The 22,119-nt window shown below is 39.0% G+C and overlaps 1 protein-coding gene across 2 annotated transcripts in view; it reads right to left on the bottom strand.

Moving 5' to 3' along the window:
- Positions 1-893: 893 nt before the first annotated feature.
- cskl (c-src tyrosine kinase-like) overlaps positions 894-22,119 on the bottom strand; it is a 42,536-nt gene continuing 21,310 nt past the window's right edge. The window contains exons 2-13 of one of the 2 annotated variants that reach the window (XM_008405516.3): positions 18,580-18,663; positions 16,543-16,659; positions 15,198-15,310; positions 10,257-10,476; positions 7,436-7,529; positions 6,871-6,936; positions 6,307-6,406; positions 6,054-6,144; positions 5,734-5,807; positions 4,981-5,176; positions 3,103-3,189; positions 894-2,281 (exon numbers count right to left, since the gene is read on the bottom strand). In XM_008405516.3, the coding sequence (XP_008403738.2) occupies positions 2,099-2,281; positions 3,103-3,189; positions 4,981-5,176; positions 5,734-5,807; positions 6,054-6,144; positions 6,307-6,406; positions 6,871-6,936; positions 7,436-7,529; positions 10,257-10,476; positions 15,198-15,310; positions 16,543-16,659; positions 18,580-18,594 (1,356 nt within the window). In that variant the 5' untranslated portion in view covers positions 18,595-18,663 and the 3' untranslated portion in view covers positions 894-2,098. The remainder of the gene's footprint in view (positions 2,282-3,102; positions 3,190-4,980; positions 5,177-5,733; positions 5,808-6,053; positions 6,145-6,306; positions 6,407-6,870; positions 6,937-7,435; positions 7,530-10,256; positions 10,477-15,197; positions 15,311-16,542; positions 16,660-18,579; positions 18,664-22,119) is intronic. The other variant, XM_008405517.3, reaches the window with a different exon arrangement.

Below are 22,119 nucleotides of genomic sequence, written 5' to 3'. Positions count from 1 at the left end.
CAAATAATCTAACAGAGCTCATCTTGAGCATCACACCGTCATGGGGATAGTAGTGCCTCCATCATGGTGAGAGAATGTGTTTCTTTTCAGCTGGTCAGCGTTTATTGGAAAATTGAGCTAAACACTGGAAAATACCTGGAAGAAAAGTTGATAGAGCCTGTAAAGAATGTGAAACTGGAGCTATGGAAACCTCCAAGCGTAAACATAGAGTCAGAGCTAAAATAAAAGAGTTAATATTAAAGCTTAATGTGTAAGCATGACTCATAGTCCAGACCTAAATTCAATTCAGCATCTGTGCCAAAACTTGAAAATTGTTCACAGACACCGACTAATCTGACAGAGCTTGAGCTGTTCTGCAGACTCTCGAGTGCGAAGCTTGCAGAGACATACTTCAAAAGATTTACAGCTGCAATAACGAAATGCGATTCTACAAAGTGTCTTCTCTTGGAGGCTGAAAACAAATGCAGGTCACACTTGTCGAGCTTAATTCAGGTGGTTATCTTGGAGATCATTTATAAATGTATGGCTTTTTTAAAGACCATTATGAATTCAATTTAATACCTGTATCATGACGGAAATGTGCAAAAGGTAGCCCTGTGTTTTACATCGAAGTAATTCCATACTTTTTTTTGCACAGAATGCATGCAACGTCGTTATAGGTTGGAACTAGAACTGAGAGAGTGGAAAATCGTCATCTCACTCAAACACCACCCCGCCGCCTCTCTTGGCTGCGCACGGTTTGCTGTAATTTTCAACATTTATCAGGGCAATGCTTTCGCAGGGGGTTAGTTACAACAGGGTGTCGATGTACACTTTTACAAAAACGAATTTAAGACATTTAAAGCCTTTTTGAGGATGTGCGGACACCACGATAATGATGCATTTCCACACTGTTCAGATGGAATGATTTATTCATAGTCATGATAGCATAATAAAACAATGAACATTGAAAGCACTGACAGCTGAACCCAAGGCCTCTCACACACAGCATGCACCACCCCGACCCCAGAGTTCAGGGACGCCAGGCATCCAGAGCACCAAGTCACTCTCCTGGCTTCTCAGAGTCCTCCTCCTCTGTCCCGTCCCGGTCAGTTTTCTCCTTGTCCTTTCCTTTTAAACCTTTAAATATATTTTGATATAAAAACAAGCCCACGTATGATGAATTGACCATGTGTGTGAAGTGCCTCTCCTGCTCCAGTCTTCTCCCGTAATCACCCCACGCCGCCACTCGGGGCTGCCTTGGCAGCAGGATGAAGATGACACCGCCCCTCGCTAAACACCACCTCTTCCTGTTCGTGTGCTCTTCTTAGGGGAGAAAAAAAACTGGAACAAAACAAAAGATAGAAAATGGCGGAGTTGTGGGGAGACTGTAATAAAAAACAAACATTTATTGACCTCCCTGAAGAAAAAGAAAAGAAAAAAAATTATAATTAAAAAATGACACCTCAACAGTCCAATTAATATTAGTGGAGGGTTGTGGAGCTCTGTAGACTGGAGGCACTTTGGCACAGAGCGAAGCCCCCTCCCCCCCACCTGACAACACAGCAGAGGGTCGGGGGTTAGAAGGATGGAATGACAGAGCTGGCATGCAGAGACACGTGGTGATGCATGGATACTGGAATGATTAAAAAAAAAAAAATCAAAAGGTTGGGGGTGAAGAAGAGAGCACCTGACAAACGTGGAGGAAAAGGCCAGCCCCTCCTCCAGCTAATGCCACGTTTCAGGAGGAAGAGGAGGAGGAAAAAAAAAACTAGGAAAGAAAAAAGCATGATGCAAGTGGATGAGGATGAGGAAGAGCAGCTCGGACCAGGTTATAGAGCGCGAGCGAACAGCGGCAGGTGAAGGAGGATGAAGAAGAGGTGTGAGGAAGCTGCTTGGCAAAGCTATACAACACAAACAGGAAAACAGTCCTAGAGGAAGCAGGGTGGAGCCTGAGGTCGGGGGAGGGAACACGGTTTGGCAGTCCCTTGGTTTGGCAAGCAGGAGGAAGGTGCTGTGGTCCCTCTTCTTCTCATCCTCCTCCTTCTCCTCCTCCCATGATCTGTCTGCACAGGGCTGCTCCTCATCCCCCCTCAGTCCCCGCCTCCACAGCTGCTTTTTACAGGTACAGCTCCTTGGCTCTGATATGCTGCAGTTTCTCCCTCAGCATGCGGAAGGAGGGCCGCATGGCGGCGTCCAGGGTCCAGCACTGCTTCATCAGGTCGTAGACCACAGGCGGGCAGCCGTCCGGGGCGTCCATCTTGTACCCCTTTTCCACCCGGGGCACCACGTCTTTTAGTGGCTGAGAAACAGACACGCACAAACACACCGAGCAACTTTAGAGCCTCAGTTTTTACATCACACGCTTTGAAAAGCAGAAGTAAAGTCTCCTGCACAACCAAGACGAAGAACGCAAGTCGTTTCTGAATGGTAAGTTAACAACAAAACACTTGTCTTTCCCAGAAGTCATTGTACAGCACATACAGCAGTAAAAACCAGCATGACAAATGTGCTGGAGCTTTGCTGGGGTTGCTTGGTAAGGGCGCAGTGTGACTCATAAATTGGGAGGATTTTGAAATGGTTTGCTTTCCAGACATCAAAAAACATTAACATATTTACAAAAAATAAATATGCTTTTTTTAAAGCATACTATTACTGTTTTTAGAAGCAGAAAGAACCCAAATGAAATTACAAAAATGTACAAAATGTGAATTTTGCAGAATAGATCCCTTTTAAGATTGAAAGAGCAAACAGGTTTTATTACAGGTACAAGGTCATTAAATCAAAAGTATCAAATATTGACTGATTTCATGCAACATTTTAGCAACTTTATTTCCTTAATTCTTCCAATCTTGATTTAAAATTCATGAGAGGTGTCCTTTATTATCTTTTAGAAAATGTAAACTCAAACATTTAATACTTCTCCAAAAATGGAAAACAATTAAAGCAAATTCCAAACTCTGAGGAGTGTGTAGCAAACCTGCTGTTTGTTTAATCGAGTAAAATGATTCTGCTATTGCACAAAAATAAAACCAGACTCAACACTGGTCCCAGCGCTAAAGTCTGCCATCTGCTGGTTTATCTCAAATTTGACAACCAGAGATGACCAGCCAGGATACTTACAATTCTAGGGTAAGGCACGCGGCCGAAGGAGTAAATCTCCCAAAGAAGGATTCCATAACTCCAGACGTCTGACTTGGTGGAAAACCTCTGTTGGGTAAAGACAAGCGAACCGATTAACACATTTTTACATGAAGTCATTCAGAAAGTGACACATAAACACTGCTGACATAATTAGCAGCGATTTTACAGGGTGATACAGCTGCTGCCTGAGGAGGCGCCGTCATTAAAGCAGAATGCGCAAGATCTGGATATGAGGATCCTAAATTTAGTGCAAGCTCATACTTGTGAAGTTTGTTTGTAAAGTTGAGATTTGAGCATCCATGGGGATTATGTGCCCACTTTTCAAAGCAAAAGAAATTATTTCCACATGATGCCTGCAAGACATTTGATAAACATTTGAGAAAACTTACAGAAACTCTGAAAATAATCTATAACACCATTATATGTATGGGTTGCAAAGATATGTTCCAGCACTTGAATAAAATAACAGCTCAAAACAAACGTGATAACAGAGTATTATCAATGTTGTCGGTCAGAGATGAAAGATTCAACAACCAAGAGTTGTTGAAAGTTATCTTATATGCTTGGATTATAAGAAGAGGTGACATTTTTGCATTCTGTTGCCATAATTTTTGGCAAAATTTAATGTCATTGTGGAGGTTCCTCCATCTTTTCCTCAGTGTTAGTAATTATTTAAATGTTTTCATATATTTAGAATTTCACATTTTCTTTGGTGGTGGTTATTGCATTAGGTTGTTTACTAATTTGAGTGCACACATTTAGTAAACTCCTTATGTTTATTTAAGATCATTAATATTTTGTTTTGCTGAGTTTAAGGACTGGTTGGCAGAAGGGGGTTGGCTGAAAAGAAAACCAGGAAGTGGAACAATCCATCAGGCTGCTGGAAGCAGGGGACTTGATGTTAAAGAATCTGCCTCTCTCCACTAACAGCATAATTGCTAAAACCTTTTTGGTATTAGGTAATTTTGGTTTTTATAGTTGTGTTAAAGTTAAAATGTTTTAGTTTAAATTAGTCATTTATGTTTATACATTATTTGTCTTTGTCTCCTTCCCTACCCCTCCTCGTTTGTGTGGGCTAGCCTGTTTGTATAAATTCCCCTGTGTGTTCATTGTGTGAGGTCAGTCTTTGGTTTGTTATCTTGAGTTATGTTGCCTTAGCTGATTTCTTTTGGGCCCATTTTGTTATATTTTTTAGATTTGTCGTTGAAACCTTTTGTCAAGATTTTCTTTGGAAAAAATAAATAGAAAATATTTTTTAGATATGCCTTTGTCCTTTTGTTTTACTGGTCGGACCATCACAGTCATTAATAACTTATCTTAGAAATTATTTATTAGAAAACAGACACAGTGCTGTAGTAGCCATTCTGGAGGGATCACTATAAGGCCATGCTTAGACAAAGTTTTACCAGTTGGTATAAGAAACTGAAACTTGAATGCACTGTATTAAAACTAGGATCTAATTTGAATGGATGTTCATGAATTTTCCAAAAATGATTGTGAAAAATTGGGATTTCTTTAATTATATAATTTTACCTTTCTAGATACATTTGTTGTGAACTGAAATAATGAAAATAAATTGAATTTAACTGAACTGATTCAGTTAAATCAGTTGAGTTGTTTCCACTGTTTTAAATAATGTAGACTACTTGAATAAGCTGAAGATAAAATACCTAAAACAAATCAGGGATGTAAAATTGACTGGTTTCTATGGTTACCATGGTTCAATCTGCCTCGTATTACTGTCCTGAAAATGCTTTGGGATAATATTTCGTAACTGCACTAATAAGCCCAGCGGAATGTTTTGATTAGTTTAAATGAAAGAAAGCTACAGCCTGTCAGTGCAGATCTGGTGCTCACCTTCTCTCTTAGTGCTTCTGGGGCGGTCCACTTGACGGGCAGCTTGGCAGTGTCCTGTATGGAGGAAGCCTCCTTGGTGAGACCAAAGTCGCTGACCTTGGCGATGTTGTCGTCAGACACGAGCACGTTCCGAGCTGCGAGGTCTCTGTGGACGAAGTTGTTGGCCTCCAGGTACTCCATAGCTTCGCACACATCACTGTGGGTAGAAAGAAAAGGACAACAATGTCATAGCTATAACTTTATAACGTGAAAGATTAGAGCAAATGTGTGATGTGCTCTTGACAAGAGGAAAAGTCAAGCATAGAGACAGAATATTGTGTTTTCAAATCCAGTATTTTCTTCCTTTTCTTGCTTGATTTCATGCAAATAACATCTATTTCTACTAAGAGAAGCCAAGTATTCCATGTGTCCCACTGAAAATAAGCCACTAAACACCTCACAGTGGATTAAATCACAAATACCTTCAGACTGGAACATTTTCGCTCATTTCACGGCCTTTTTTTCACAGGTGCTAGACGACAGCACTGTCTTAACAACTGTTTAATTAAAAAAGGATTAAGTCAAAGCCTATATTTGCCAATGCAGCAGGCATTTTTTCAGAGAAAACCATCTGAATAATCTGTCTGTCTGTAAACAAACGGTTCTGGAGTGCTTCCAGCCAAACGGCTGACGCCGTTCCCATGAAATTCTGCACAACTCCTGACAGCTAAGCAAACATTTTCATATATAAATCTAACCAAGAGGAAAACTCACAGTGAGAACTTTAGCAAGCAGTCCCCACCAAGAACAGTCCGTCCTCTGGAGCGCAGGTAGTCCACCAGGCTGCCCTGTGGGATATTAACGTTAGTAAACTGCTTGTTTATGAAAACATCAAACGATAATTCAGAAAAATAAACATGTGCAGCATTCAGCGCATTTAATCTCTAGCATAATCATGAAGATATTGATCATAATCTTTACCTGCAAATGACTGATGTATATTTCATAACTTAAGAAAAGTCAAACTAGTTCTACAACTGGGTATATTTTTGATTAGAGAACAACACATCCACACGCACACTGGTCTGACTGACCTTGGCCATGTATTCTGTGACGATGTAGAGGCTGCCCCTCTCCTCCACAATAACACCGAGCAGCTGCACCAGGTTGTTGTGCCTCAGTTGCCTTTGTAAACAAACAGATGGGAGAAAATGATGCTGTTGGTGTGCAAGAAAATACATAAATCCATTTAGCTGCTCACGCTAAAGTAAAACCTCATTAAGAAACAGAAGCACAAAGAATTGTTTCAAATTATAGGAGAGAGAAAAAAAAAAAGCCTGATCTTACGTCATGACAGAGGCCTCGGCGATGAAAGCTTGTGCTGTGGCATCATTTTTGATACACTTGACAGCCACCTTGGTCCCTCTGTAGTCTCCCACCATCACATCTAGTCATGAAAGACATGTTTACATTTCAATATGATGGGACGTCATCCCCGTTTTATTGCGATCACAGCTCTGATACAGGATTCTGGCTGTCCTGATCCACCTCTCATTTCTTGAACTTTTGTTTCCAACAAACCAGAATTCCATGAAACTTTAAAAGTAGGGGTGCAAGTTATAGATTAAAGAATTAGATATGCAAATTTATAACTTAAAAATCATACAATATGATTTTCAGAATTTTTGTTTTAGATTCACCATTTTAGATGTAAGGAAGTAAAAAAAGCAGCCAAGGTCTAAGGAATTACTGGGATAATAATAATAATAATAATAATAATAATAATAATAATAATAATAATAATAATAATAATAATAATAATAATAAGTGAATCATTTGCAGAATGACTTCAATTCTGTATAAAAATAAATTATAATTATATTAAAAGAAAAAAAATAAACAGTTACTCACCTCCAAACTCCCCCTTTCCAATTGTCTGAAGCAGCTTTAGTTCTTTTCTGTTCAAGGCCCAGCCACCTGCCAAGAGGGGCCAGAAGGGGCTTAATAACTGTAATGCAACATTAACGATATTATCTTTTGTCCCGGAATAATCAGAGGCCTACAATCAAACTAATCACAAGACGTAATAAAATACGTTTCACTCTGATGAGAGCTCTCTTTGTGTCGACTTTTAGAGTAAGTGCTGCGATAGTCAGCCATGTTCAGAGGGATGCATGAAGTTCAGCAAAGGCACATGGAGGAGGAGGAGGAAGCTGGTACAGATTAACTTTGACTGCTGGTGAAGCCCATGAGTATCCACACACAAAAAAAGATTAATCACCCTCGTGATTAATGCTATTAGGCTGTAGATGACAGCACAACCTTAGAGGGCATGTAGGGTTTGCATTTTTCTCCATGCGCATGCATGTGACATTGCGCTTACAAGGTTAATACGTCGGCAAGTAAACAAATGTTCCTGTGAGCCTCGGTGCCAGAAGCCTAGTGGAGTGGTGTGGTGAAAGTAGGGGAAACTTACTCCTGGAGAACTCGTCCTGCGCCGCCACCGTCCCTTCCATCAACTTGGGTTTAATCAGTCTGGTGCAAAGCCCGTCAGCGTCTTTGGTGTAGTGCTGCGCACACAATTTAGCACAATTAAGATGTCAGTGTTAGGTTTACAATGTAAAACTACATTGCTTTATGTTTTATGAAGGGTTAAAACGGCAGGCATTAAGTCTTAAGACACTTTTTTGGTGCTTAATGAATCATCACTTTGTTCATATAATAATTAAGACGAGCCTTTTATCTGCAGACAGCTACACACGAAAATTGTGGTAAAAGGAAAACTGCTGCACAACTTCGTCTGAGCACCGCATATTTCACATCCAGATGTCACATCTGAAATGGAGCCATAAACAGGTTTGACACAGGTCACTTAAGGCCACAGCAGTGACAAGACAAGGCTACAACAACACACAGCATTCTGTCCGTACTCCAGCTAGACTGATGCGACGCAGCAGAGGGGAAATTTAGTGTCAGAGGTCAGTGATTATGAGATTTTGCGCACAAAACAACAAAACCGTGTCATTGGGTCAAGAAATCAGATTGTACTGAGGTTCGTATATTATCATGGCTGGCTGATATGGCTTACAAATAAAATATCTGATGTTTTAATACCAAATTCAATTTACAATTTTAGTCTACTTTCTCCTCTCACTTTTTCCCCCCTTAAATAATGACAGAAAATATCTTTAAAAACTTTTTATTTCAATAATTAATTCTCTGAATTCAAAGCTGAAACAAACAGATGCTGTGAAACAAGCATGTCAAACATGAAGGTACTTCTTGATTTTCTGGAAACCCAAAAAAACAGTTGATAAAAAAATACAGATTTTCCAAAAATTAAATGTTCAAAACCAGAAAATTTAGAGCAATCGACAAAATAAATGTGTCACCCAGCCCCAGATATTAGACAAATAAAAAAAAAGGAAGTTTGTTGGGTTGTGAGGGAGCTGAAAAAAGGTTTAGACTACAGACTGCAAGTCACCATTACAGCCACCAGAGGGAGAGCAAGGCGCAGGAAGAAGTACTCTGAACTAGCTAGTTCTCATGCCTGTGAATGGATCCTCAAATATTAAATAAGAACATGTGCATGGAAATGCTATATCTTGGGTTTTCCTATTGTTCAAATAACTCATTTATGTGTTTGGTACAGTGTTTATCAACTGAAATGCTCAAAATAGTCTGATTCTGCTAGTGTAACATATTGCAATTGACAAAAAAAAGTGATTTACATAATCGTCTTAGCTAAATCAAGATCTTCCCATATGTAATTAACACTGAAGGCTGTGATTATGAAGTAAAAATACTCAATGAGCTCATAAAAGACAATACTTCTCCATCACGCAATTATATCGCTGCTACCACATGCAGCCGTCTTTGCTTTCATCACATGCATAACATTACTGCGGATGCCGCAACTGACAACAAGCTGTCAGCAAACTGTATGTTTAGGGATAAATAGAAGGCAGAAGCCATATGAATCGTGCTGTGACCAATAACAACAGCAGAGCGCAGGAACAGACAGCTAAACGGAAAAACACAGAAGAATGTGAAGAATCCTATCTCAGGCTATTTACAGGGGAATGCAGACAGTCTACCGGATAAAGATATGGAGAGACTGACAGAAGGGAAAATGAAGGAGAGCGGGGAATATGAGCCAGCAGGGGGAAGAGTGAGATGGATAACAAAGAGAGAAGGACAAAAAGCAATATGCCAGGTATCCACGAGGGAACTCGAAGAGAGAAAGACTGACAGAGGCGAGGCGGAGAAAGGAAGTGGGGGCAGAATCGAGTGTGGAGGGTGTGAACAGGATAGACAGAGATTGTGGGTGGCTGATAAGAATGCACCAGAAATGGGGATGATCTCACTGCCAGCTGGCAAATTCCTATCGTCCACTTCCAGTGCCCCACGGGGTAAAAAGATGAGGCCCAATTAGAAGTGTGATAGCCGCCAATCTCGCCTCTCTCCCCCCTGTTTATCTGAGAGGATGAAAGAGCTCTCTTTCTCTGCCTGCCACCACGCCTCCTGTCTTCCCCTCTCCTCTCTGTCCTTCCTCTGAACCTGCCTTCAGATAGCGGGGCAGGAAGGGAGACGATCAAACAGCGCTCAGAGTGTGTGCTCGAGTCTTGATGTTAAGGGAATGGTGGACAGTGAGTATGAATCCTTCTTGTTTTGAGTTATGCAATCATGTTTCAGCAAGAATGAATGGTAAAGTTTGTACTGTGGATTGTGAACTAAACAATATTTTTTCAAACGCGTCATTAGTAACAGTACGTTTCCTTGGTATTTCACCGGGAACCTATTACGCTTCCAGAAACAATTTAGGATGGTTACATGAGCTAAAACATGTTCATTGCATTTTCTGTTCAAAGTCAGTGTTAGATAATGATCATTTTAGTCTGCTCTGTTTTGAGCTCACTTCTGAATGAGCTGTTTTAGACCCTATTGTGACTTTAAATAAATACAAATAAGCCGCACTCATTTACACTTATACTTTACAGAAAAACAGGTGGGTGTTTTTTTTTAAGCGCTTGGGCTGTTTTTAAAAACAATAGAAACTCAAAACGGAAATACAAAAACATGCAAAATGTGAATTTTGCATAACAGGTCCACTTTAAAGAATCTAACTGGTTTGTTCTTACACACCATGAGCTACATTTTTTTTACACATTTTATTTAAAAAGCACTTCATTATAATGATAACTGAGGAATACAATAGACTACCTGCATAATAACAAAATCTAAAAAAGAAACAACCAAACAAAAAGAACAAAAAACCATCTGAGTTCAACCCTCACCTCAACCAACTGCATGAGATTCTCAAAGTACTCCTCCTCGTCGATGGTCAGTTTGCCGTTGTGGTAGATGATGCGGTAGTGCTCCACCTTGCCGTCGCAGCTGACGCACAAGGTGTAATCGCCAGGGTAGTTGGTGCTCTCCCTCACCAGGAAAAGACCCGTCTCTGGGGGGTAGAGGAGACGCTCCGCCTGCTCGCGAGTGATTTTCCCATGAAACCATCTGAAGCGATGGAGAAAGGAGAAAAGTTAGCAAAGCACAGAAAGGGAAGTTTGAAATAACTTCAACTCCTTAAAGTTGTTCATATTTTGTCATATTACAACCACAAATTTTAGTGCATCACATGACAATATTATCTGAAATTACAGCAAAAGTAGTGTATAACATCATGGTAAAAGAAAATTACAATTTACAAAGTACTTTTCCCCAAAAAATGGTTTCTGTTTACATGCCCTTCATTCCGCTACCCCTCATATAAAATCTAGTGCAACCCAATTCCTCTAGAAGTCAGTGGAAGAGTGAATAAAATGTTTGTACTCTAAGAAGACAACTAGTTGTTCTGGGACTAAGAGGTACGATGGAGAACATTGGTGAACAAACAGCATCATGAAGAGGAAGGAAGACATGAGACGGGTCAGACATAAAAAGTGGAAGAAAGACAAGAGCAAAAGGCTAAAGACCTTTGAATTGAGCTTCTAGTAAATGAACAAAAGTAAACATAAAACCAGAGCAACAATCAAAGCATATGGACGTGCTAAAATGGCCCAGTCAAAGTCCAAACCTAAATATAAATTAAGAATCCACGGCAACACCTTGCTAATTCTCACATGTATCCAATCTGACTGAGGTTGAACTAGCCTACTAAAAAAAGGGGCCAACATTTCAGCCTCAGGATACAAAAAGCTGATAGAGGCAGAAGACTTTCCGACGGTGGTCTGGCAGCACTGACACATGGGAGTCTGATACAAATGCGCGTTACGTTTTTGTTTGGTTGGAAATAAAAATGCTACAAGACAAAGCATTGTTTCCTTTTTTTTGTTTGGTAAATATTAGCAACTAGTTAATAGAGCAGGGTTTTGCTTAAGGTAGTGGCTGCTGGAGGATGCAATTACAACACAACCCATTATCCCACCGGATCAATCGGGTCTTCTTTTTGTCAGACGCCTGCTGAGCCAAGAAGACGCCTCCTCTGAGTAAATAAGAGCTAAAAAAAGAAGTTCTATAAACTGCATTTGGCCACAGTTTCTGTACTGAGGAAAATAAACAAACAAAAAAAGAAGAGAAACTATGTCAGTGTCACTAAACTTGTGAAGTTTCAGCCGCACACAGTGATTTACTGTCTTTTCTGAAAGAAGAAGCGAAAAACAGGAGTGGAGCAGTAAAGGGAAGCCAGCAGCAGCGCTTCCACTCAGACCAGAGGCGGAGGCTGTCTCGTCTAAGAGATTCAGTGAGAATGTACCTGGTCAAAAACAACAGGAAACACACACACACACGCACACACACAGAAATAAAGTCTGGGGGCAGAAGAGGAAACTGACATGCAGGCACAGCAATAACAGGAAAATACAAAAAGGCTTAGACGGGGCAGCGAGTCCGACAAGCCATGAGACCCACTCCCGAGTGAGGCTCGGGGGAACTGAGAAGTGACCTGAACTTTTACTAAATGGAAGAGGAAAAAACAAATTGAATCCTCTGCTAAGATGCTAGTTTCTTTTTTACATAAATGTCTATTTAAGATCAAATGCCTTATTTTAGAATAAAGTTCTGTAATACTCTAGGTTGCCTCTAACAACAGATCAGGAGGAAGCACAGCCCACTGCAGAGTTGTTCATTGACTTCTGCCACTCATGGAAGAACGATTCCATGAAAACAGTTTCTTCCTTTCAGCGTTTACTGGGTGGTAATTAACTACTCCAATTGATTTATCCTGTTTTTCGGTGCTCGCCTCTGTTGCACCCTCCTCCTCCTCAGTTCTTGGGCTCATGAGACGTCGGAGGTCTTCGTGGTAAAGCAGCTTAATGCGGGTTGAGTTGATTAGATCAGCGATTGCAGCTTCTCCGATGGACAGAAGCTCTTTAACTCCCACTAATCTGAGAGTGGACGACAAGCTGTGTGAACGGCCGCGGATGCGCTCAGTGGAAAACACAGTGCTGCTTTGTTCCGAGAAACCAACCGCAGTTTTCAGACGTGACATCATGGTGAAACAGGACGGAGTCCTATACATGCCTGGTCCAACATGGAAGGAGGAAATGGGACACCAGTGTTTAACGTCCTTGTTGTTATCATAGGATGGTGCCACAATGAGGAGCAGAATTCGCCCACAAGAGGGCAGCAGAGTGAACAGAAGCAATAAGAGCCCCCAAGATGGCATCTTCTGCTGAGCATCAACAAGTGAGTGTGAGAATGGGGACAGAAGACCACAGCTGAACCCTTATGTAACCCAGAATAGAGGGAGAGGCCATTACTGAGACATCTGTTAGTGATTCATGACAACATTTAAAATGTCCCTCTGCGTCACTGACAGTCATATCAGAGGACGGCTTGTGCGTAAAGAGAGCACGAAAATGTGGTGATATCAAAGTCCTAGCGATTAAAACCACTAAAATATGACCTGGCCTCCCCATTACAATAAAAATATACAAAAAAATTTTAATTAATACAATATCACACCACAAATGGTTATCTAAGGTTTACAGATATGAATTTTATTAAAGTCTATGTCAGATATTCATGTTAAAAAACTCATGTAATGTACATTCATTACCAAAAGCTATGTTTCTAGTGCTTATGTCTGCTAATTGTGATGATTGTTGCTCACAGGTAATAAGAGGCTTGCCCAATACTTGAAAAATACCGGAATGATTATATGACTTACGATGTAAAAGCAAATAAACTTAAATGCTAATTAGCTTTGGAGTCATTAAAGACATAGATCCAGACAGTCTCTATTAAGCACTTGAGGAAAAAATATTTTCATGTCACCAACATTGTTTTATCTTCTTCTGCTGTTGAGGAACACACAGAAAAAAACTTTAATGACTTTACCAGAAAATCACAATTCCAAAAACATGTTCTGCATTCAAAACATCACCAAATATATCTCTGGCCAAGATAGCCTGAATGCATGGTACTAATACAATTAATAATTAGATTTAAAAATTATTACTACAAGCCAAGTAGCACTTAGTGAAATGAATATAACAATGAGCGACACTGATGTAACAATATCACAATGATATTGTGTAGTCTTAAATGATAAAACAGAAGTTTGATGTATATTGTAGCCTGCAAAAACACATCACATTAAAGCAATAATTCATGCAAATATTGAGTTCATATAGGCTATGGTGCAAAGATGTACTTTTCAGAGACTGACATTTCTGAATTAAAAATATTTATTTACTGGTTTAATGCCAGGGTCTGCTACCTTTACAAAAGGAAGATCTTCAAAATGTTGCACAACCTTTTGTGAAAAGACCTTAAATATCTACTATAGGAAATTTGTGGTTTTGAGGTTTTAAAACAAAGAAAACCATAAAACATTTATCAAAGGAGCATTGATTAAATGTTTTATATAGGATGTTGATGCTTAAGGAAAATTATCCAAAAAAACAAAAACAAAAAAAACAACAACAAAAAAAAACAACAAACATCTAGTTTCTAAACTAAGAATGAGAAAAATATATACATTACTGATAGCTGTGCCATTCTGTTATGAAAATACAATGTAGGATTTCCATGGAAGAAGAAAAAAGAATCTGCTATATGTGTTTTTTAATTTCTTTTAAGTTGATTCTCCACTTTTTTAGCCAAATTATTAAGAGTCATTCTGGAAGGTCCAAAGAGCCACTTGTGGTTTCGGAGCCGTATAGGTTGAAGACCCCTGGCCTAATGTAATGTTCAAATTCCGAACAGGATGCTAAAATATAACTGTGTCATGAATCTGCATTTAACTTTTTGACTTGAATTACTGAAATAAATTATTTTTTTGGTGATCCAGGCATATATAAACCTCACACACAAACACACTCCAACATGCCAGAGCTGGATGAGCGTTGACCCCGGTGTGGACAGACGTGTGACGGGTGGCACGGAGAGAGAGGTCAGAGCTTTCAGCAGCAGCTCATGAAGAAACAAAGAGGCTCAAAAGTCAGTTCAAATGCTTCCTGCCAACATGATGTGAAAGTCAGCCACTGTAAATTAAAGCGGCAATGCTGACGAGCACCGGCACCATAACCAACTGATCTGATTTCATTAATAGAGATGTACATAGTGTAGATTACACTTGTCTTTGAAATGAACAAAAGGTCAACCGAAATGGCAACTAACTGCTAATTACTCATTTAATTTTCTAAGATAATGGAGAAATGTCAACATTTCATCCAATTAGAAATTGAGCACAACAGCTAACTATAACTTCTTCTAACTTCAACTTGTGCCAACATAAGGAAACATTTTTTGCAGCAAGTGTTCCTTTCGCTTCACAAATGAACAGCTCATTTTGAAGTCAGAACATTCAGGTATTTTCTGTTACTGCAGAAAGAGAGGCTTGGCTTTCTTGTCTCGTTTGATTTGCATGCAGCTTTCATCATGTTGTCCTCATTTTGACTTGCCACAATTTCAAAAAGAGCCACTCCGTCACTCTGAAGCGGTACACAGATGCTTCTGGCCTCTGAGACAGTGACACAGATGAAATGAGACACCATAAAGGAGGAATTTCCACGGATTGATGTCGGAACTGCGTTTTCCCGTCGCTGCGGGGAGCCAAACAACTTATTCACACGGTTGAGCAGCAGACACATATGTGGCGCAAATGTGCAAGATGCACAACCATCGTCACATCCCCGCAGTATTTCTCCTACAGGGTTTTTAAAAGTGTTGCATAAGAATGCCCAGCTGCTTTTACGACACTTGACATGCTCCATTGGCACTCGGGTACTTACGGCATAAGACTGAGCTTCCCTCCTGATTTCACCCCTTCCCGTTTCTGGACGTAGTTGGCCGGAATGGTGCCCTCTCTGCCCACTGTGTTTCTTGCTTTGTACCAGTTTGGATCCTAAAAGAGTCAAACGCCATTAGAGTTAACTTCCATCTCTGTTGAAGCTGAGGGCCCACTCATCAGACTTTGGCTCCTACCTGATTCTCCCACTCTAGAATAATGGACAGAATGTGTTAATGAAATCTATCAGATGGTAAGATTAACATTCGTAATCCATTTAGAGATGAACAAGTGTACGGCACTATGGTCAAAATGGATATCCTATGTTAATAAAACAACATGCAAGAATTTTGGCTTGATTAATAAAAAATATGTAGTAAAGAATTGCTTTATTTTTCAGGAAGTGTCTATTGGCCATCTAATTTCCTTTTGGTGTTTAGAAGTAGTGTCTCTTCAGAATAGTACCCTTTTGTTCTCTCTCTTTGTTCTTGTTCTATTGTTTGTTGTGCTTTCTTTGTTTTAAATGTAAATGTGAAAGAATTTGATCACAGACAATATCAAGCCTTTGTAATCTCAATGTTTCAAAAATAAAGACACTCCACCGCCCACCCCCTAAAAAAAAAATTGATTATTGATTGTATCTCATCTCCTCTTTCTGCTCCTATAACATGGAGTAAAATAACTCCCTTGAAAGGAAGCATACATTTTTTCAGATAGATTTCCTTTCAAGGAATTATGAGACTGGTTTACACAATTAAATGTTGTCTAAATCCACTAAAATGAAGTTGGATGTTAAATCAACACCTCAAAATTGTTGTTGTGCTCCTGAAAGCATTTTTAGTTCCCTTCACAACATTATCCTGTTGAAAAAAGTAGGTGTTTTAAACAACATCCACATGGATGGCAGGACTCAATGTGCCCCACCAAAAATAATTATTACACTCCGTCTGCTCTCCGTCTCCTTCTTCCCATAGTTCATCTTGGTACTATTCTTCAGGTAAGCAATCCACATGCATCTGATCGTCCATATGACGAAAAAGAAAACATGATTCATAAAACCAGGCCAACAGCTTCTCTTGCTTGGTCCAGTTCTGATGCTCGCATGTTCACCGTTTGTTCCTTTGGACATAGACATCACCACAAACTGCAAATCACTGTGTGCATGAACTGCTTCCGCAATTTTAATAGTAGTAGCTCATTCTGTTGGAATGGATCAGCCCTCACTCCCTGTGTGCATTCAACACCCTAAATACAAAGTGAATACCACCCTTATTCACACCTTAATGCTTGTCATTCCATTTAAATTGAGAATGCAACTTGTGAAATGAGCCTCACACAGTAATTCTTACCCTGGTGACTCCAATGATGGTCAGTACATCTCCTTTACAGAAAGGCAGGTCCTGTTCAGTGCCAGGTTTGAAGTTATACTTGGCAACGCATTCTGTGCCAGACGACCATGGCACCTGCTACACAGAAGACACAGAAAAAGCATCTTTAAATTGTAGTAGGGTTGTCACAATTCCTCAAATGGTTTATTTACATTGTTACATTGTTAAAATTCCTCGAGGAACTTTGTAGTTGATGCTTATTGCAACATTACGGACAAACTGGAAAATACGTTTTCTACCCTCCTGCTCACCAAAAAAAAAGGGTGGCAGAGTGCACTGTGGCAGTACAAATGTGTGTCTGTGTGTGACAAAGGTCGTCATCAGGCAAATGTATATCAAATCTAATAATCAATATCCCAGTTGGTTTTAATAAAGGCAACTCTAAGGAAGAGGGGGTTTAGCCTGTATTTAACAGGCGTTTCAGGATCTTTCAGTTTTAGTGATGTAAAAACTGAATGCTGCTTCTTATTCTGGGGATGCAGAGCAGACCAGAACCAGAAGACTTTAGAGTTCTGGAATGTTGATTGTGGTGATGATGACTATGGTGATGTGCTCCGTTTTCCTAGTTTTAGTGAGATTGCAAACAGCAACTGACTAATTTTTTTAGGCAAACCCATGAAGACAGCAGTTTATTTCAAATGTCTTATTCTTTGCATCTTCTTTCAATTTTTTGTCATGTAGTACAAATGAAAGTTCAATTTCTAATAAGACAGTAATTGTTTATCTTAATAATTCCAAACTGAATAAATGCTTAGAAGGCTTTAAATAATCTATATGAAGCTGTAATGCTGATGTAATTTTTTTGAATAATCCATAAGTGCAGACTACCCATCACGATTAACACACTGTCATCATTAAAACTGCTGACCTGATGTTTTCTGGCAGGTCTAATTGAAACCATTCTTAAATAATAATGTGAATGAGACAAAATAAAGTACTAAGCCGTAGTTGTGAGTCTGTGGCTTTCTTCCCCCAAAAAGTGAAGTTTGTCACCGACATGCTATCTGCTGGTGAGAAATATTATCCGGCAGCAGTAATATGCTCTCCTCGCCTCTACTTGGATTGTGTTGGGAAAATGGAAGAAGCACTGTTATGTTAAGCTCTTAGCATGGCATGTGACATTGCAATATAAAGACATTCCTTTACTACCCACAGTTTACCTGGCCAATAGAACCAGGTCAGCTAAAGATGAAGCCTTGATGCTCACAGTCAGGGTGTTTTTTTTTTTTGTTATTCTTTCAGCTTGATGATTAAATGAAGATGTAAGACTTCAATCTCTGAAATGTTAACATATTTCACTGCAACATTAATTCAGAAATAAATGCAACAGTATTACGTCATGTAATATAATAAAAGCTGATCAAATTAGTGATGTACCGATATGGAAATTCGCACCTGAAAAGATATCCGATATTACTTCAGCTTCCTCATATTTAACAGTTATTATTTTATTTTAATTGATGGGCCAATACTGATATGCTAAAAATGACTGATATTGGCCAATGCTAATGTTAATGCATTATTGGATATGTGATTTTTCTAATAAAATGAATCTGACAGAACACAACTGAGCTTTTATTAGAAATGTTGCTGGAAAAAGGTTGACAATCGTCAAACATTAGTATTTGGTACAAATGTGGACGACAGCAGCACAGAAAAGCTTTCCAATCTTCATAGCTTTATGGTTAATACAGTTTGATTAATGATCAGGTGTGGCTAAACTTCTATAATGAGTTATTTAATTTAGGAACCAAATGCTTACGTTTCAATTTAAAAATAAACCTAGTTCAGTCATTTGTAAAACAAAAAAATATATATTTCTGCAAGACGTCTAGTAAGTGCGTTCTTAAAAGAGGGCGAGAAACATATTTTAAGGCCACTCCTTAAAGTGTTCTGCAGATGACTTGTATGATAAACATGCAAAAGTCAAAAATGAGTTCAACATTAGCCTGTCAGAAACTCAAGTATACCGAAAGCAAACAAGACAAACAGCCTTACATGGATCCCAGACATGATGAGGGGAATTGGGCAGCAGGTGTCCTTGGGCAGGCAGTGGTCACTGTTCAGCTAGTAACATCAGAGCTGTAACACACAAAAGCCAACAACATTAGGAATAACGCACATTAAACAATACAGAAATATGCACTTTTGTTGTCATGAACTCTACAGATTCTTTCAAGTACAAACTGAAATAAATCACACTTATTCTCCCTCTGCTCATTGTTGTCCTCCCTTCCACCAAAAAAAACACAACACGTGCAAATGTGTCTCAAAAACTGTGAGGAAAAAAAAGTGTACTCACTGAGACAACCTTCAAAACTTCTAACAACCCTGAACTATCAGAGGGAGAAATCAAGTTTGGAATGCAGTTTATCACACAATAACTCATGTGGACGCTTATTATGCAGCGATGCAGATTGAGAAAGACAGAGGAATGATTCACACCTCTAACCGATTCACCTAGAAATGAAGAGGGATCGGCTGCAGATGACAGCAAGTGCAGATTCAATATAAAAAAGCTCAAATAATGGCAACCCCGTTTGGTGCCCAATAGGTCACATTTATTGAATTTCAAGGTCCATCTTTTATTCATCAACTTTGAGCTTCAGCTCATACCCCCTATTCTGAAGTATATTAAGATGAACAGTCAGGCAAACAGGCAATTTGAAAAATGTCAACTGTTTATTTTTAGTTTGACTGCTTTTAAGTTCATGTGTGGTCATTGGTCAGGGTTGATCAAGCTAAAAATCTGGCAATTCGGTTCAACAGACAATTTCTTGGCAAATCTGTAGTCTGCAGTTAATGACCGTAAGCAACCATAGCAAGTGTTATGGTTTTCCACTTCAGAGGTAAAATAAATGGAGCATGGTTTGATTGTAATGTTGAGGGCAGGAGTTTTGCTTTTAGCCTCAGTCAGATGCACTAGTCCATAGACAGGCTGAAATGCTTGTAAAACAAGATAAAATATTTGGCTAAACCAAAGCAGTCAGTTTTCTGAATTTACAACAAAATATGTGTATTTTCAAAACAACAAATCAGAAGCAGAACACTAGGTAACTGTAGCAGTCACTGGATAACAGCAACCAGTGACTCCCATTCAAAGCATCTTACTTCCAGCTTGTGCCAAAAACAGGAAGTTGAAACAAGGAGGGTGGAGAAACACAAGGAGGAAGTAGCTGACGCACATTTTCCAAAGCTTTATAAAGGGAGAACTGAGTTGTATCTGGAGAGCAACATGGACAAAAGTGTCTGTGGCTACTTTTAAACCAATCACAACTCATCTCAACAAGGCCAGGTCCGCAGACGAACAATAGCATCCAAAACTACAAACTGAATTCTGGACCAAATATCAAAACCAAAATAGGTAGGTGCTAATAAAATAAATAAATAAATACATAAATGAGATTCTGAAATCTCTCGTTCCTGTGTATAAGAGGAGTGCAACGACCAGAGAGCACCAATAAGCTTCGCAGCATGACCATATCCTGTGTTGAAACAGGAAATAGCCTAATTTCAGACCAGAACAGATGTGTATGCAAACTGACAGAGCCAAATTTGTCTGAGACTAGGCTGCTCTGGTGAATCCAAAGGGAACACGCTTCTTTTCTTTTTGCCCTTCTTTATTTCTGCAACACCAACTCTCAGCCACACTTGCTGGCAAAGTGGTAGAGGAGAAACAAGCGAATGCTATTCTTATCTCGATCCAGGAGTGAAGAATGCCTGCGAGCTATTCAGGAGCTTTAGCATCAAACTGTTCAAATCTTTATTCTTAAGGGAGTTGAGTGGTTCTCAGTAAGGCCTTGTGACTTCTCATTCTTCTGCTGGTGAATAAAGAATCATGCCACTTTATGCACTTTTGAATGGAACAATAATTCTACAAGAAAATAACAAAACCTTGGAAAGAAGATCCAGGAGATGCAGCACATTGAAACTAGGTTTATTACAACGACCAATAGGACGTTTCAGGACAAATGTACATCCTCTGCACTGAAGATCTGTATCACAAGTCAAATTTAAAATGCTTTGGAGACCTTATTTATTCTACTACAGAGATAGTGGTGAACCAACAACGATGCAATCACTGGAAATTTTAGAGCAAAGAAACAATGCATGAACAAACTCTCAGACAGAACCAGAAATGGGATAAAGGACAAAGGAAAGCACATTTTCTCTTTGTAAGCACTTCAGTTCTGCTTCACACACTTTAAATCTGCAGTGAAAAATGAAGTTTGCTTTTTAGACACCTGCAGGTGTTCATACAGATTGGTGATATTTATCCACTCAGATTTTCTGGACATGAAATATGACCAGAAGTTCTCATCCAGCAGTTTGATTTCATTTCTTATTTTTGACAATTTTAGGAATCGGAAACGTCCATAAAACTTGAGGAATTGACATGACCTACTAAGAGAACAGATGAAAAGAATTTGAATAAAAACAGCTGTTTGTAAAGATAATCAGTGTACCCTTTAAATATTCAACTACAATTCAACTCCTGCAGAGTTTCTCCCCGTGTCTTGACAGAGGAGTAGTTCTGGACATTTATTTATTGGTACAACTTAAGAGTTTTCACTCATAACTTTACAAGCAAATCTCTACTATTTTGAGGGGGTTACCCTATAATTTTGCTGCAAGAAAAAGAAAATATTTAAGTAAGTGTTCCTTTATGATGGTTCTCTGGATAAATGAAAGTTTAAACATGAATCAAAAGATAATGTTTTATTGTTCAGACTGCAGTAAGTAAATCTTAAGACTGAGAAACCTCGGACTGAGTCATTCTCTGTGCCACGTTAATTTTAAGGCAATCTAGAAGACGGTCTAAAGGGAAAGCTTCATCGAGACATTTCAGAATACTGGTCATTGGGAATGTCATCTTGTCTTTTATTTATGCTAGATTGAAATCAATAGCTCTGGGTAAAATTGAATTTAATGAGCAAGCATTAGACAATAACTCTCATTACGCTCAACAAAGAAGAGCATTGCATGCACAATAATTGCAACATTCCAACCGAATTCCACGACTGGTCAGCAAATGACACTATTCATTTGCAACAGAGAGACTTCTATATGCAACATTCCCCATCTTCAGCAGCTTTGTGTTTATTGTGCTTTCTGCAATCTTCTGCATGTTTTTTTTAAACCTAAAATTTAGCTTAGACTAAAATTCAGCCCGCATGAAGTAAAAACAAAATTATTTTTGCTAAATGTTTAAATCAAATCACTTATTTGATAAGAAATTACAAAACGTCTGAAATATGGTGTAATGAGTTGTATTTATTTAGATACCCAAAATAAAGTGCTTTATCTGCATCCCTTTATTTTCATTTCCATTCAGATTCAAATCATGGTGCATCCAAGTTTAAATTGGTTTGCTATGAAAAGCATTATGTATTTACAAATCTCTGAGACAGTAATGCTGAAACGGTGCTTATTACAAAAATGTGCCACAATTCAGCAAAGGAAAAAAAAAAAGTAGCAGGCAAATTAGCACCCATTTAATTTATCAAAAGCCAATCAATTCAGATTTTTGGGGATTGC

Source organism: Poecilia reticulata, chromosome 3 (assembly GCF_904066995.2).
Source record: "Poecilia reticulata chromosome 3, P_reticulata-male-v2, whole genome shotgun sequence".
NCBI classification, from domain to species: Eukaryota; Metazoa; Chordata; class Actinopteri; order Cyprinodontiformes; family Poeciliidae; genus Poecilia; species Poecilia reticulata.
Note: the sequence above shows the minus strand (reverse complement) of the source record. Positions and strands in the feature narration are given on the sequence as shown.